The sequence below is a fragment of the Rattus norvegicus genome, chromosome 1, assembly GCF_036323735.1.
Source record: "Rattus norvegicus strain BN/NHsdMcwi chromosome 1, GRCr8, whole genome shotgun sequence".
NCBI classification, from domain to species: domain Eukaryota; kingdom Metazoa; phylum Chordata; class Mammalia; order Rodentia; family Muridae; genus Rattus; species Rattus norvegicus.
Window position 1 is genome coordinate 163,390,386 of NC_086019.1, and position 15,916 is coordinate 163,406,301.

The window sequence follows — 15,916 nt, forward strand, 5'->3', positions numbered from 1 at the left end:
AGGGAAACTTTCATGGGGCCTGCTTGACCAAAGCAGACACAGACACTCTCTCTCTCTCTCTCTCTCTCTCTCTCTCTCTCTCTCTCTCTCTCTCTCTGTCTCTCTCTCTCTCCACACCCCCTCTTCTTTCTTCCTCTCTGTTGTTCAGAGTGTGTGTGTGTGTGTGTGTGTGTGTGTGTGTGTGTGTGTGTGTGTGTGTGTGTGTCTGTATGTGTCTGTCTGTCTGGAGACAGTTTTACTTCTATAGCCCAGTAAGGATTGGGACTCAGACTTGTGGTCATTCTCCTGCCTCAGCTTCTCAAGTGCTTGGATGCCATAAGTATTCCATCTCTTTTTTAGCCAGGGTCCTTTTCTCTGCCTAGCTGTGGTATGTCTAGACTTAGCAACAGAAAGAGACCTTGAACCGATTTGAAATCCCATCGTGATGTCTGATACAAGACCGTGACACCCTCAGTTACAACACTTGCCTAGTGTGCATGAGACCAGGACCAGCACTGAACAAATGGAAACAAATAATGCTGCTATAAAAACAGAAAAGTCAGATTGCTGTGAGGGGGAACAGTTTGAAGTCCACTCAAGTACACCCCACAAAGAATTCTGGTTCTGGTGTGAGGAAAGTGAGATTCTTATTAGAACAGATACTGGGCTTGTAGACAGATGCAGGGCCAGCACACTCTGGACACCTTTGGGCCCCTCTACAGGCCTCAGTCCCTCCTTCTGTGAGATGGGAAAGGGACTGCATGATCACTCAAGCCTTGAAGTTTAGGGGGAATGTGAGACTGGAGCCTCAGTCCTGCACTGCCAGGGTGAGAAGGGAGACACAGGGGGCTTCTAGAGGAGACACAGATGACAAGGAAAGTCTGTGTTGCCGTGTACTCCAAGAAGCTACAGCTCCAAGAAGTCCAAGGGTACAGTGGCATTCACATGTAGTCCCAGCACAGAGGAGGTAGGGACAGGTAGGCACCGAGGTCTCTCTGGCCAAGTCCTCTAGCTACAGAGGATCTATCTCAAAAGTCACGAAAAAAAAAACCCACCCTAGGCTGGCCCTCCACTGTCATGCACATACACATGTGCTTACATCTGCATATACCCCCACACACACATACATGCTAGTGTATGCACACACATGATTGCACAGGCACACACAGATGCTCAGGTGCCCATACATGCACAGGCACAAACTCATACGTGCTTTCACAGGCCATATAGATGAAGCACACATGTACAGGCACACAAACACACACATAAGCACATCGCGCACGCACACACACACACACACACACACACACACTCACACACACACACTCACACACATGATTCTAGAAGAGAAGAGAAGTACTTAAAAATACCCAGCTATTTGAACTTTAGCTGGGCGTGGTAGCTCATACTTGTCAATAAAGCACTTGGGAGGGTGAGGCAGGAGGATCATCATGAATTTGAGAACAGCCTGAGCTACATAGTAAATTACAGTCTGGCCCAGATTGAGGCCCAAGTGTCTAAGGAATTAAACCCCGCTCAGTCAACAGCAAACACAAAGAAACAGACACTAAGATGAGACCTATGGAATATTAGAATTATTCTAGGAATAACAGACTCAATAGAAGGCCATGGCACCCACTGGCACTCAGAGGCTGGGCATGGCCAGCATTCTTGATGCAAGAGGCAAGAGGCCTGTCAGGAAGCAGGTGGCCAGGCCTCTTCCAGTTCCTGGCTCAGCTCCAAGAACGGGTTCTCTGGGGGGCCAGTGAACACTACAGAAGTGCCGTGGGTGGCACCACCACCCCATGGGCAATGCACCCAGGAATCTGTCAGAGAGCCCTCCCTTAAGAGACTCTGCAAAGGTACCTGTGTCTCCCCACACCTGGCCTCCCTTCACTCCTCAAGGCAGGGTGTGTGGGATGTCTCCTTCAACTCCCCCGAACAAACAACAGAGCGGCGTGAAGCCAGTTAGAGGACACAGCCTCAATCTGCAGATCTGGCTGCTCTTGTCTAATCTGCTGCCCACACATGGATCCACTGGCTAGACCCACTCAAGATCAGACAAGCCTTATTTTATGTGCTACGATCTTTTTGTCTCATAGAGATTGGCTTTAATGGCTGCATTTACTTTTAGGGTACTCAGGGAGTTCCCCCTAAGTCTGGGAGAAGATGTTTGAAAAGATTTCCCAGACTGACTTTGACTGTTTCTTTCTTACCCATCCCCCTCCCTGCAGGAGAGACACATGCAGGATGTGGCAGCCAATCTCACCCAGTGGGACCCCTTCTCCAGGCTTCTTCACTAGTGACCCCAGTGGGCCAGGCCAGCCAACCTTACTGCAAGAGCTTGGCTGGTCCTGGAAGCCTCGAGAAGGCAGAGGCAGAGGCAGAGGCAGAGGCAGAGGCAGAGGCAGAGGCAGAGGCAGAGGCAGAGGCAGAGGCAGAGGCAGAGGCAGAGGCAGAGGCAGAGAGGCAGAGGCAGAGAGGCAGAGGCAGAGAGGCAGAGGCAGAGAGGCAGAGGCAGAGGCAGAGGCAGAGGCAGAGGCAGAGGCAGAGGCAGAGGCAGAGGCAGAGGCAGAGGCAGAGGCAGAGGCAGAGGCAGAGGCGGAGGCGGAAGATCCCACATCAATATTTATTGCCCAAGAGCTGCTGGAAGCAGATCACCATGTTCTCAGCCTTCAGTCTTTTCTTAAGAACCTCTTAGCTCCCCTCCTCCCAGAACTGTACGAGCTGACGGGGTAGACGCAGACAGCCAGACAGGCACACAATCTCGACCAGTGTCACAAGGCTTCATGGCATATAGTTCTCAAAAGCCGACTCCAGGAACCGTGGCAGGCAGGACTGCACATTCTCAGAACCCAAGGAAATTGGGTAGTGCTCCGGGAATCTGACCTCTGCACTATATATGCCCCAAACACAGCAGCAAGTGTAGGGAAGTGACTTGCTGCAAAGGTTCATGGCCGACCTGTTACCCAGTCCAGTAGACAGCCACCCACGCCTATTGTTCTCTGTCCAAATATAGAGCCCAACTCCGAGTATCTGTCACCAGACACACAGCCTCTTATCCTCCTAAGTGACAGTTCCTATTTCCAAGGACTCCTCTTCAGGTTCTGGGAATTTGAATCTTGCCCAAGCTAGGCAGAAATGAGATTCCAAGCCCGCGCCCTGCCTCCAGAGCGAACACAGGCATTGTTAGCCCAGCCATCCGCTGAGAACCACACTGCAGAGTAAGTTATCACTCCTGGGCAAGCCCTACCCCAGGACAGCAGAGCCAGTGCCTATACCATTTCCTGCCCACTGGTGCTCTGCTGCCTGCCCCCAGCACGGGCAACATGGCTTCTTCCTGGCTTCCACTCACCCAGCACCTGGTAAAGTTGCTGAAGAGCCTTGCTTCCTGTCCCTCCAAGTATGCCCTTGAGTTTTGAAGCCAGCAAAGGTTTTGTGATTCTGGCCCCTGATGGCTGTCCCAACCTGAGGTGTCTTTGGCCCTGGGGTGAGGTGGTTGAGAAGGCTCAGTAGGGCAGATGGACCTGGAGCTTAGACAAACTTGAACTCACATATTCTAATAAATTGACCCTCGATTTAAAAAAAAAAAAAACGACAAAAAAAAAAAAAAAAAAAAAGAAATGACCTTTTCAGGTCTACTGTGCTAGGTCAAACTTTGTTCTAAGGAGGAGGCGCTCTCCCACATGCCAGTAAACAGGCTCAGAAGCACTAGGCCAATGCAGGAAGTAGATTCCTTTCGCTGCAAGAACATCCGGCAAGGATTATTGTTTTTAAATGAATTGTTCTTTTGCTATTAGAATTACATAGTGGGGCTGGGGATTTAGCTCAGTGGTAGAGCGCTTACCTAGGAAGCCCAAGGCCCTGGGTTCAGTCCCCAGCTCCGAAAAAAAGAACCAAAAAAAAAAAAAAAGAATTACATAACAACAAGCACCTTACTTAACTTTTAAGCTGAGCCCTTAACAAGCAGCTCACGTACTTGGGAAAAGAGAAAACATAATGCATAAAGCTTCATGCTGTGGTCCAGTTTGAATGTATTAAAAGTAGCCGTCAAATAGAAATTATGAGTGAAATTGAAATTACATTGTCAAAATAGACTTTTCAGACTCCTTTCCAGGGCCAGACATACATAGGTTAGTTGTAGAGCCCCTGCCACTGCATGTGCCACCTCTGAGAGGTTCAGACCCTAATAATAATAATAGTAGTAATAATATGATAATAATATATATAATAAATATATAAGGTTATATAAATATATAAGGTTATTGTCTGTCTTCTTTTTTTCAATTTGGAAGCAACTTACTGTCTTAGAATCATCTATCCTGCCCTGTGGTTTATGCTTCCTGGCCTCTCAGTCATGTGATCTTGGGCAAAGCCTCCCACCAGCCTGACTCAGAGTATTCAATGTACACTCAGCTCCATCACTGGGCCTGGCAAGGCCAGCTTCATGTCTGCTGGGGAACACTATGCTGAGGTCGTTTGCACCCAGCATCCTCCTCAGCTGTCCTCTCTGTATTTGCCAGTGTCCTCATGTCTCTCTCAGATCCCTGGAAGAGTCTCAGGAGCTCTCCCTACACCCAAGTTCTATACCTTCCACTCATCAGCATCTTCTCGCATGGTCAGGATCCCCAACATTGCTAAGTGACCGATGCTCCTGGACTTATTCATTGAGTTTGAGCAAATCACTTCATCCTCCCTCTGGACCCCCCAGCTCCTGGATCATGGGAGGGACCCATGATAGCCTCAGACTGTGGATGCCTGTTAAGAGGAGGCAGTGAAGTTTGCTCAGGAAGGATAAAGCCTCCCTCAGAAGCATTACGATGGGTTCTGGAGCCTGATTTGGGGCTGGTACACAGAGGGTAATTACCTTGCTGCCAATCGAGGCCCCTCCTGCCAAGACCTTCTGCCTGAAGTGAAGCTCATATTTCTCTTTGGGCATCTCTCTGGGGAAGAAGAAGTAGGGGCTGGCAGCCAGAACCACCAGGCCTGCAGAGATGAGGAAGCCCAGCCACCAGGCACCCACCCATCGGGGGTCTTTTGTAGTGAGGTTGATGCCTCCTGGAAGAGAAAACCATGATGATGTTAGTGTCACGGTTGGCCGTCATCTCTGGCTCTGAGAACCTTCAACCAAGGGGCCAATGCAGTACTGGGGCGGGGGGATGCCCGGAAGCCTGTGATAACCTACAACGTCAGGCCAGCTTCTTAGTCTCTGTGACTTAGTTTCTTCCACTGTGACACATAGATATTAGTAGCATCGGGAATCAAGGTTTTATATGTCATAGGGTTGTTGAGAGAATTACAGAAAAAATATGTTACAGTAAACATTATATATATATAGCTAAAACAAGTAAATTTAATTAAAAATTTAAACATCTAAGCTGAGCACTTGGGAAGTGGAAGTAATATAATCAAAAAATCCAAGGTCACCCTGGCTAAGTAACCACTAAGTTTGAAGCCAGTCTGGGCTACAGGAGACCCTGTCTCAAAAACACAAAGTCTATGAAAGACAGACAGGAGATGCACTTCAAGGGATGTGAGTTTTATCGTCCTGTGTTCCTCCTCTCCCATTTCTAGTCCCATTGCATTTTCCACTATTAGACAAAGCATTATTACTGAATCGAATGAAGGTGGGGTTGCTGCTGTCTTTAGACCATGTTTAGTAGAACCGTTTGGAGTTATCGAAGACCTGCTTCAAATGCCCATAGAGTTGTGTGGGAAGGCGCTTAACAAATGTGTTCCTTTCACAAGTCCTATCCTGTGGGTGTGGTCCTTATGCATTTTAATTAGAACACAATGCTCAACTGCACATAAAGCTTCTAAAACAAAAGGTTAAAGAGCGGACACCTTCCCTTAGCCTCCCCGTGCTGGGTAGCTATTTCTCTGAACTGAATCATCAGGAGGCTGAGAAACTTAACCAGATCCAAAGAGCCCCTCTCTAAGGTTACAACAGCAGTAAGCAATTTTGGGCAGGAGAAGCCTCTCTGGTGGGATCATTGTGTAGGAACTTCTAGGGGTGCAGCTTCTGTGTGCTGTCACTCATGATGCAGTGGGACTCAGTGGTGCCCTTGAGTCCCCCAGGCTCCTGAGAGTGACACCAGCAGTGTCAGGTGGAATTGTTTCTTTGGTCTGTCATCGTTGCCCTATCTGGGGTGAAAAGACGTTTACTCACTTCTCTCCAGGAGAAGTCACACAACACCCCAGCATCACAGGCACTTTATAAAAATACAAGTCCCCACTAGCACCAGCGGCAGCTCTCACAGCCTGTTCTCCGGGTGTTGGGTCCTGAGCTTCTCTGGGCAGGGGTTAGGGTGCACAGTTGGCACTTAGCAGATTCGGTTCCAGGTCGTGGATAGGTGTGGTTTCTCCACTGATGGAATTCAATGCCTTCCTTGTTTCTCGTCTGCCTTGGCCTCATGCCGGGCCAGAGAGTCTAGTTCCTCTTCAAGCATATGCTAGTCCATGCCTGCAGCAGGCAGGAACCGCCCACCCTTCAAATCCCCCATGAAGAAATGACCTGGGAGGCAACATTCACCCTGTGTGCCAAGATGATATCAACAGATAGAAAACATATAATCCCTCCCAAATAGAGGCATCTGGGAAAACCTAGGCTACCCCGACTCTCAGGGTCTTTCCCTCAGAGCATCAAGAGGCTGCTACCAGAGCCCCTTAGTCACTGGTGTTGGAGCCCAGTGTTCTAGAAAGAAGAGAGATAGGCAGTATTGCCACTTGTGATGGTTTTACAGAACTGTCCAGACCTGTCCTGGCTCAGGGAACCCAAGAGAGAAAGCTAGAGGACATGTGGTGTTGGTGGCTTCTAGGACCTGCTAGAAAAATCTCCAAGTGAGGGACTTCTGAGCAGCAGAAGGCTGAAGGCACACCTGGCACTCATATGTTGGTATGACAAGCAGGCAACTGAGAAGCCACAGTAACCTGCTCTAACAGGATACCATCCCCCACCCTCCATCCCCCTGCACATGCAGGGATCTAGGGCTCTTGGGCCCTTACAGACCTTCCTGGCCACCTTCAGACCAACGTTTACCCAGACTCTTTGGCCCACTCTGACCTCTAGTTGATTTTGAGAATACAGTTTCCCAAATGGGACCTCCAGGAGTTTCTCAGGTTCTGAGGTAGTTGCTTCGCTAAAAGGGTCCTTCAGCTCCCCCAGGCCATGTCTCAGCAGGGAGAGGTCCAAGGAAAAGCACAAGTGACCGAACTCTGCTCTAAATTCTCAGATGCTATGGCCCGGGTCTTAGGAAGTTTCCCCACTGGGGATAGTGCTCCTTACAGGCTAAGAGGGTATATCTTATTATCTGTCAACAGTGTGTCTGTGCCTGGGGGAGGGAGGGTATCAGGTAAGGTCTGGTGGTGACAAAGGGCACAATGCCTCAAAAGATGGCATTTTACATTTTATCTCTGATATTTCACCAGATTCTGGTGATAGCCTCGGGGGACAGGAGGATAGAGATTGTCTCAAGCATGTGGAAACTGAGACCCAGAGAGTCGAAGGAAAAGACTCATTCATGGTCAGTGTTTCTGCTGAGGCTGCCTTATGGGTTCCTGGTTTTGTGCCTCCTGAAAGTTTAGGGATCAGTTAGAGTGTGCATGCGTGCCCCTGATGCACCCCTGAGCCCCCAGAGGCTCACCTTCGGGCATCCGGTCAATGTCCACGTAAAGGCGTAGCATGAGGCTACCCAGCCCATAGGCCAGGCCGGGCCCCATCATGGTTATTGCAAACAGGATTCCTGTAATACAAAGCCTTGGTGAGAATCCAGTGGTACCATCTACCATCAGAATCTCACCACTGACCATCAGTAGATTCCCTGCATACCCTGCATTCCTCACCTAGTGGGTCCCTAGCTACCTCAGCAGGTCTGGACCACCCTGAGTGGGCCTCTCACTACCCAATCTTACATGGCAATAGCATCGTGTCTCCTAGTCAGGACTGGGGAGCTCTCTAGGATTCTCCAGATTTATTTGGCCCATCCTTCTACCTGGCCTTTCTTCCCCCTTCCTGGGCCTGGCTCCCCTCTCAGAGCTTAAGGGAAGAGACCATCCTTACCCAGGTAGAGGGGTGAGTTGCTATGGTGGGCAAAGTCGTCGATGTAGGAGATCCCAAAGGGCTGTATGGGCACACCGCCAATGCCAAGCAGGGTCTGTGCTGTGAACATGATCCCCACCATAGTCAGATGCTTGGTTTCTGTGCGACTGGAACAGCTGTCATTGGACAGGGCAGAGGCTGGAGCCATAGTCGTGGGCAGGCACAGGGATGCTTCAAAGTCCTGTGACCTATCTTCTGAGAGAAGAGGATAAGAACTATGACCATAACTAAGGTAAACAATACTCACTGAACGTAAGGAAATGTTCTGAGTGCTTGGGTGTAAGTCACTCGATCTCCTCAAACCTAGGGTTCACAGACACAGAAACACGCCAACCAGCTCGGCCCTACCGTCTAACCACACAGTCCCTGCTCTTAGCTTGCCATGGTTCACCTTTCTGAGCAGGGGCATTCAGAAGGGTCATGACAGTGGTGGCTCTTGGGTGGAGGAGCAGGGGTGACCAGCATAGGTAGAATTTGAACTGGGTGGAGAATAACAAATAAGATTTTTCCAGAAAGGAGGGGAGGAGAGGATATTCCTGGAAGAGTCACAGTAGAGCAAACTTGGGGCCTCAGAAGGGCACAGAGCTGGAAGGAGATGTTCCAAACAGCAAGTCACAGAGTAGGAGCAGGCAGGGCTGGGAGGAGCAGAAAGACCCCAGACCATGGAGGGCTCTGGTGACCTTGACATTCATTTGGGGAAGAAGCTGTGTCAGTTCAGTACACAGGGTGCAGAAAAGGGTGTTTTCTTAATTTAGCTCCAGACATTTACTCCTTGACCAATATTTGGTGAGCAAACAAGGAGACCCTTGTTCTATTATTATCCCCAACATGGTGAAGTGGCCTTCTCTTTGTGACAGCAGGGACCCAGAGCTGCCAAACCAACCAAGAGAGCCACACCCAGCTATTGGAAAGAGCCATGCAACCAAAGTCATCACTGACTGTCCCACTGTCCTCAGTGGCTGTCCCTCATCCTGTGTAACCCTTGCCTCTCTGGTCCTCACCCCTCCAATGAGTCTCCCAGAACAGATGTTCTCTAGACATTAGAAGTTCGAATGCAGAACAGTTCTGGGTGGGGTCTAGGTATGGTTCCAGCTGTGGGCCTGGCCTTTGTATCTCCCTCTTTGGCCTCCGGGTCCTGAGGCAATTGTGGTAATCTCTACCCTATGGGGGCATTGACAAGGTGGTGAGAGGTGTCCCTGTCTAGTTCCCAGTAGATAGTCACCCTAGAGGTCACATTTACTATTCCTGGGTCTCCAGGATCTTGGAGATGGCCTAGCCTGTGACATGGCTGTACAATTACTGCAGAACATATAAACTGAGGAGAGCTGTGGTTGTCAGAGCAGGAGGAGGGCTTGGAGCTTCCAGTCGTGGCCACCTTTGAGCCGATCTTGTGAACACCAAGGCTCAGACATGAGAAGAGCTCGGAGCCAGTAGGATGACAAAGTGTAACCTTGCACAGAAAAATCTCTGCTGAAGTGGAAGTTCTGAGCAGAAGCCATGAGGACGGCACTTCTTTGCAGCATCCTAAGATGCCCTGTTGACAACTGTCCTCTCACCTCTAGAAACCTACTCAGCAGTTTTTTGGTTTTGTTTATTTTTTAAGAGACAAGAGCTCACAAGGTGGCCTGGGCAACCTATCCCAGGGTGACCTCAAATGTGTGGTCATCCATATGCCTCTGCCTCTGAGTGCTAGGACCTTAGGCATGAACCACCAAGCATGGTTCTCTTCCTTCTCCATGTTCTCTATACTTTGTCACTTTGGGGGACCCTGTTCATGCCCCACCCCACTCCCTGCAATGTTCATCTTTTCTCCCCCTATGCCTCGGTAGCTCCTTCCAGCTATTGCTGTACATCCCCTACCCAGGGCTCCTGTGGCTTCCTCTCCCGGTCTTCTAAGCAGTCAGGTGCTGTGTAGAGCAGCCGTGTTCACTCCGCCCATAATTTCCAGGATGTTTGCTTCATGATCTCACCTCCAGGTCTTAGCACTTCAGAGATGAACCTGGCATGCTAAGGTTTCTGTCTGTTTGCCTCCTCTCCAGGGCTGGGAGCCTCCTGGAGAGAAGGCTGAGTGCTCTGAGGGGTTGGGTACAGAGTGGGCAGAATTGTAGATGTGTTTCATGAATCATTGGGTGGATGAATTAGTGGATGGATGGATGAGTGGATGGATGGATGGATGCAAGAGGAGAGGAAAATGATCACTTGGGCTGCTTGCTCTAAGAGACAACTGGGCCCTCAGCAAAATCCTGTTACCTCTTATTTTATTTTTTTGCTATATTCATCTACCCATTCAAGTATTGGTTCTCCTCCTCCCCCTCTTTTATGAGACATAGTCTCATGCATCCTAGGCTGGCCCTTGGCTCAATATGTAGCCAAGGAGAGCCTAGAACTTATCTTCCTGTTTCTACCTCCCAATTAAATGCACAAATACAAACAAAATGCTTCAAACTATGTGTGGCATCCAGGAACCACCGTAGGATGCCGTTAATTTATTCTGTAGACTTCTCCCAAGAAGCTTCTGTGTGCCAGGCCCTAAAGCAGGCTGGATTATAAATTCATTCCCACCGAGAAACCCCACAGAGACATAAGAGCAGATTCTCGCCCAGGGAAGACTAGATTTCACCTCTGCCCTTCAGTCACCCTTCCTAACATGAACTGGGATCAGAGAGACTGGGGTGAACTAGGGTGGACCATCGGGTACTCTAGACGGTGATGCCCATCTTGGATGCAGGCTTGGGATGGGCTCCATGCTCAGGATTGGAATCCCTCAGTCATCTCCTGCCCAGACTCTTACCGGGGCTGCTGTGGTCGTAGCGGTATGGTTCTGAGATGAAGTGAGGGAGTGCCATGAGCAGGCCCGCCACTGCCACCAGGATAGCCCCACAGCCGATCATCCGGGGTCTGTGCACTCGGCTGCCGAAGTAGCTCACAAATAAAATCAAGGATATGTTCCCTACCTGGAAAGGGTGAAATGACAATTAAAACATGGCAGAGTCCGAAACCGAGGGCCTCTACCATCCCCTCTGTGGCTACCTTCAGTGTTGCTGTTTGTACATTGGGATGGCTGGTTTGAGCAAGAACCATCTGGATATGTTTTGAATGGAGATTCTAAGCCAGGCGTGTTGGCTCACGCCTGCCATTCCAGTACTCCAGAGAATAAGTGTGGCTAGAGAATAGCTGGGAATTCAAGGCCAGCCTGTGCTATGTAGAGAGGACCCATCTCAACAACAACCGGAATGCAAAACTGACAACAGCATGCAGATTTTGAGTCTTCCTAGGAAGGGGAAGATCTCATTGCCTTTTTTAGAGGAGAAAAATGAGAATAGAGCTGTCTGGTCAAGTTCACTTTGGAGGAGGGGTCAGAGAGGGGACTCAGAGCTTCACGGGCCTCAAGAATGCAAGATACAAATACAGTCTGAAAACAGGGGGTTTTAAGGCTTGGAATTTCAAGTTTTAGACTCAGAATCTCAGGGAGCTCAGGGTAGAGTGGGTGAGCTCCAGGGTCCACAAAGGGAGTGGGCTGTATCAATAGGGAGGGTTTTGTGGGGAACTGACTGTGGAGTAGAGGGACTCTTCCCATCTACTAAATGGACTGACTTTCCCTTCCCACATGTGAGATCTAAGAGTAGCATCATTCTGAGACCCATCTGGGAAGAGGCGCTGTGCAGCTGGTGGGCACATTATCTAGGGGGTGTGGCTTATTACCCAGGAAAAGCATTTCACAGAAGTCTGATGGGCTTGAGAGAGAAGAGCCTTCCCTTCCCTGAGAGAGGCAACATCTGGTGGGAGATGGCTGAAGTCCAGCAGAACTGATTCCCACTGAATCCAAGTGCATCGCTTAGCTTCTCCCTGACTGGCTGAGGGCCACAGACGGGGCCTGTGGATCCTGGGCATCCTGGGGCCAGACCTCCACTGCAGTGTCACCCCTCCCTGTTGTCACTTCAAGGTTAGTTAGAGGGTGTCCTGGAGATAACCTGAGCCTCTCTCAGGGACAGAAGTGACTCTGTGAATCCTTCCTGGGACAGACAATAGCTACAGGGCCCAAGACACAAATAAGCCAAAAGAAGGGTGGGTGTTTACCCAACTCTGGCAAGTGAGAAAAAGTCTCATGTTCTCTAGCAAAGGGCTTCTAAGGGCATGATGGCTGGGTCTCTTTTTCCTACTAGGATGATGAAGGCATGAGGAGGGTTTTCTGGGCTTTGACCCTGGGCCAGGATGCTGTGAAAGATGTGGGGGGCAGGCAGTGTTGGGGGCTGCATGTGGGCATGGGGAGGAAATATTTATGGGTATAAGAAAGGGGGCTAGTGGAGGTAGTGTGTAGGGCTTCCTCAGCATGCATTCCTGATGGGGGTTGTAGGAACAATACCTCATTGAAAGCAGCTAGCAGCCCTGAGGTCTGGCTGGACAGCCCAAAGCGCTTTTCCACTGTGGAGATGGAGCTCTTGAGGTAGCCAGAGATCATGAGCTGTGCCAGCTGCAGTATACTGTGACACAGGACAAAGAACTATAGGAGAGGCAGTGATGGTGGCAGGTGAACGGACACCATCAGAAGTCGGAGAGACAGAGGGAGAGGAGAGTGTGGCCAAAAGATAAGCAAGGAATAGAAGATGGGTAAACAGAGTCAGGGGAGGCAGATGTGAGAGGAGAGAACAAGAGGGAGGGAAGAGAGGAAGGGGAGAAAAGGAGAGAGAGGTGAGGGAGAGAGAGGGAGGGAGAGGGGAGAGGAGGGGGGAGAGAGAGAGAGAGAGAGAGAGAGAGAGAGAGAGAGAGAGAGAAAGGGAGAGAGAGAGAGAGAGTTAACTGGAGTAACCCATGGAGTCTCACTCAGGTTAACAAGCTAAGGTAGAACTTGGGGATGTGGGGGCTACCAGAGACACACTTGACTAAAACCACAGAAGCATCAGAGCCCTTCAGACCCTCTGATCTCCCCAGGGGTTGGGCCAGACCTTCCTTTCTGCTCTCTATATAGCACTACCCGCCTCTCCCAGAAAGCTCTCTGCCCACTTGCACCCATTTTCCCAGGGATGCTCTGGGGACACTCCCTTTTCTGACTTCTCCAAGCTGTCCCACCCCACCTCACCCCAAACAACCTAGCCTTCCGGGAAAATTCTGGCAAATCTCCTAGAGGGAGAAAAGCCTGCTTCTAAGAACCAAAATCCAGGAGAATTTAGGCCAGAGCTTAACATATTTTCTCAGTACTTTGGAGCCTCAATTTCATCATTAGTACAAGGGCAAGGGCCCAACCTCCTAGGATCACTGAGATGATTCAGATCTTGAGGGCTGAGGTGGTGCTCAGTGGAAGAAGACTTGCCTAGTAAGTGTAAGGTCTAGACATTCATCCTTGTCACTAAAGCTATAACAGAGAAGACTCAATGTGTAGCACCTTACACAGGGTCTGACACCAACTGGGTGAGTCTTTGGGGCCCTTGTTGTGAAGCCAGAACTTCAGTATTTACACAGGTTTAGGATTGTGGGGTTTGTCTCCATTTCGCCAAGGGAATGAGAGCAAGGGGAGTCATCCTCCAACCCCCATCGTCTGTAGGCTAACATTATCAGCCTCTGCAAGGAGAGCCTGGTTGCCTTCTTTGTGCCCAGAACCAAGCTCAGAGCTTCCTTGAGTTATCCCACAGACTCAACCTCAAGGAAAAGAAGTAAGAAGGCAGACACTTGGTCTGTGGTACCAGGTCAGGCTTGGGGGTTCCCTGCCCTGCTCTGCCCTGCCTTTTCCTGACAGTGCCTTGCCCTGCCCTTCCCTGACAGTGCCCTGCTCTGCCCTGCCCTTCCCTGACAGTGTATACCTTGATGTTCTGGAACATCCCTCGGGGTTGTGCATCCTGGTGTGAGTCCCGAGGCTCCATGCTGACTTTCCTTTCATGTATGTCTTCTGCACCCATTGTGGCCTTGGTGCTCCTGTCTGGCATCTGGGGCCCCTCACCTGTGGGCCCAGTAGGACATCCAACCCAGTGATGAGATAAAATCCAGATAATAGCAGCCCTTGACCCATGTTGACTTCAGTAGCAAACTGTTTCTAGGAAATGTGACCTGGGTGGTTATGGGGGTTTGAGAGTCAGTCTCATCAGCCTTTCTGATTCTGAGACCCCCCCCCCCCGCCAGGGAGGGACTTTCTTATGAGACCATGGGTCCCCTGTGTTCCTGCTGGAGACTTTTGCTTGGTCCAGGCACACGCCTCTGAAAGAGAAGCAGTTCCCATTCCCCTACAGCAAGCTCTGGAACAACCACTCACATGTTAAGTATGAGTGGGCTTTAGACTAGGGTTGGGTCAGGATTGACTTTAGAGGTAAGGGATAAAGGCTTTCCTTTTATCAAACAGACACCTCTTGCCCTGAGAGGCCAACATCATGCACATGGCCACAGAGCCAAGCAGTCATGTCTGCAAGTCATACATCAAAGCCCACAGCTACTCAGAACGCATGTCACAGAACCTTTGCCTAGACAAATAGACTCTGTTTGGGACCCCTGATGTCAGTACCATGGTAGCATCCTCACATAGTAACTATGGTAACACATCCCTTGTTATCTCCTGGGACCTCCTGCCCAGTGGAAACCCCAGAAGTACCGCTTACAGCACACTTCAGCTGGAGACCAGAGCTTCCCCTGCGTGACCCTCCTCCACTTCCTGTGGGAAGTGTCCTCTATTGTTCCTTGTCCCCCTCACCACAGGCTAGTTTCCCCTCCTTTCACGGCCTGCTGGAGACCTAAGAACACCTCTGAGGCCACGGATTCCATCTCCATTCCCGTAGGAAAACTCAAAAAGGGCGACTGAGACCCTGAACCTCCACAAGCCAAGGTTTTGTGCTCCTCACATGAGATGCCTCTGAGCTTGAGGTCTATTTTGTTTTTGTTTTTAAGATTTACTCATTTATGATTTTATGTATATGGGTCCTTTGTCCCCATGTATATCTGCACACCAGAAGACGGCATCAGACGGTTGTAAGGTGCCATGTGGGTACCGGGAGCTGAACTCAGGGCCTTTGGAAGGGCAGTGCATACTCTTAACCACCCAGCCATCTCTCCAGAATCCTCTCCCCCCGCCCTTCACATTCCAAAGATTGTTTTGTAAAATGTGTGTGTGGTGTGTGCACAAATGTCCATAGAGGTCAGAGGCACTGGATCTCCTGCAGCTGGAGCTCCAAACATTTGTGAGCCACAGGTGTGGGGGATGTGAATGAACTCAGGTCTCCCATATGAACAGGACACTCCCTTAACCACTAAAAGCCACCCCTCCTGCCTAGGGACCTATCAACACATATCATGGTTCACTGCGATTGTCAGCTTAATGGGATTTACAACTACCTGAGAAACATATCTTTGGTCACGTTGGAGGGTAGGTTCCAGAGAGGTTTAACTGAGGAAGGGCCACTTAGAACGATGTGGCACCATCCGCTGGCCTGTAGCCTCTCACTAAATACAACGGACAAAGCGAGTGAAGCGCCAGGACACCAGCATTCACCTCTCCACGTCTGCTGAACGTAGATGGAACGTAATCGGACGTCCTGTGTCTCCATGGTGACAGATTGTACCCACAAACTATGAGTCCAAACACTTTAGGTTGTTTTATGATCAGGTATCTGACTCCAGCTAGTGAAATGACCGATAAGACATATAATCCACATACCATAAAACTCTCAAAGCTCACGATCCAGCGCCAAGGGATAAAGTACGTTTTGGTTTTTGTATGTTTACAAAATCGTACAGCCATCACCACTGTCCAGTTCCACAACTCTTTCATTCCGTGGCAGGAAGCCTGGCACTATAAGCAATCACTTCCTATTCCTCCTTAGCAGGGTTCTGGAAACCCCAATTTACTCCCTGGCTTTGTGG

General features: G+C 49.9%; 1 protein-coding gene across 11 annotated transcripts in view; it reads right to left on the bottom strand.

The window, feature by feature from the left end:
- Slco2b1 (solute carrier organic anion transporter family, member 2b1) overlaps window positions 1–15,916 on the bottom strand; it is a 48,003-nt gene that overhangs the window by 18,976 nt on the left and 13,111 nt on the right. For 7 of the 11 annotated variants that reach the window (XR_010056360.1, XR_005488343.2, XM_063270974.1 and 4 more), the window contains 6 exons: window positions 13,873–14,009; window positions 12,441–12,578; window positions 10,869–11,031; window positions 8,039–8,272; window positions 7,623–7,721; window positions 4,847–5,037 (listed from right to left, as the gene is read on the bottom strand). Coding sequence is in view for 9 of the 11 variants with exons in the window: in XM_063270974.1 (XP_063127044.1) it covers window positions 4,847–5,037; window positions 7,623–7,721; window positions 8,039–8,272; window positions 10,869–11,031; window positions 12,441–12,578; window positions 13,873–14,009 (962 nt within the window). In the remaining 2 variants the exon portion in view is untranslated. Of the gene's footprint in view, window positions 1–4,846; window positions 5,038–7,622; window positions 7,722–8,038; window positions 8,273–10,868; window positions 11,032–12,440; window positions 12,579–13,872; window positions 14,010–15,916 lie in introns of those variants that run through there. The other 4 variants (XM_063270987.1, XM_063270894.1, NM_080786.2 and 1 more) reach the window with 2 other exon arrangements.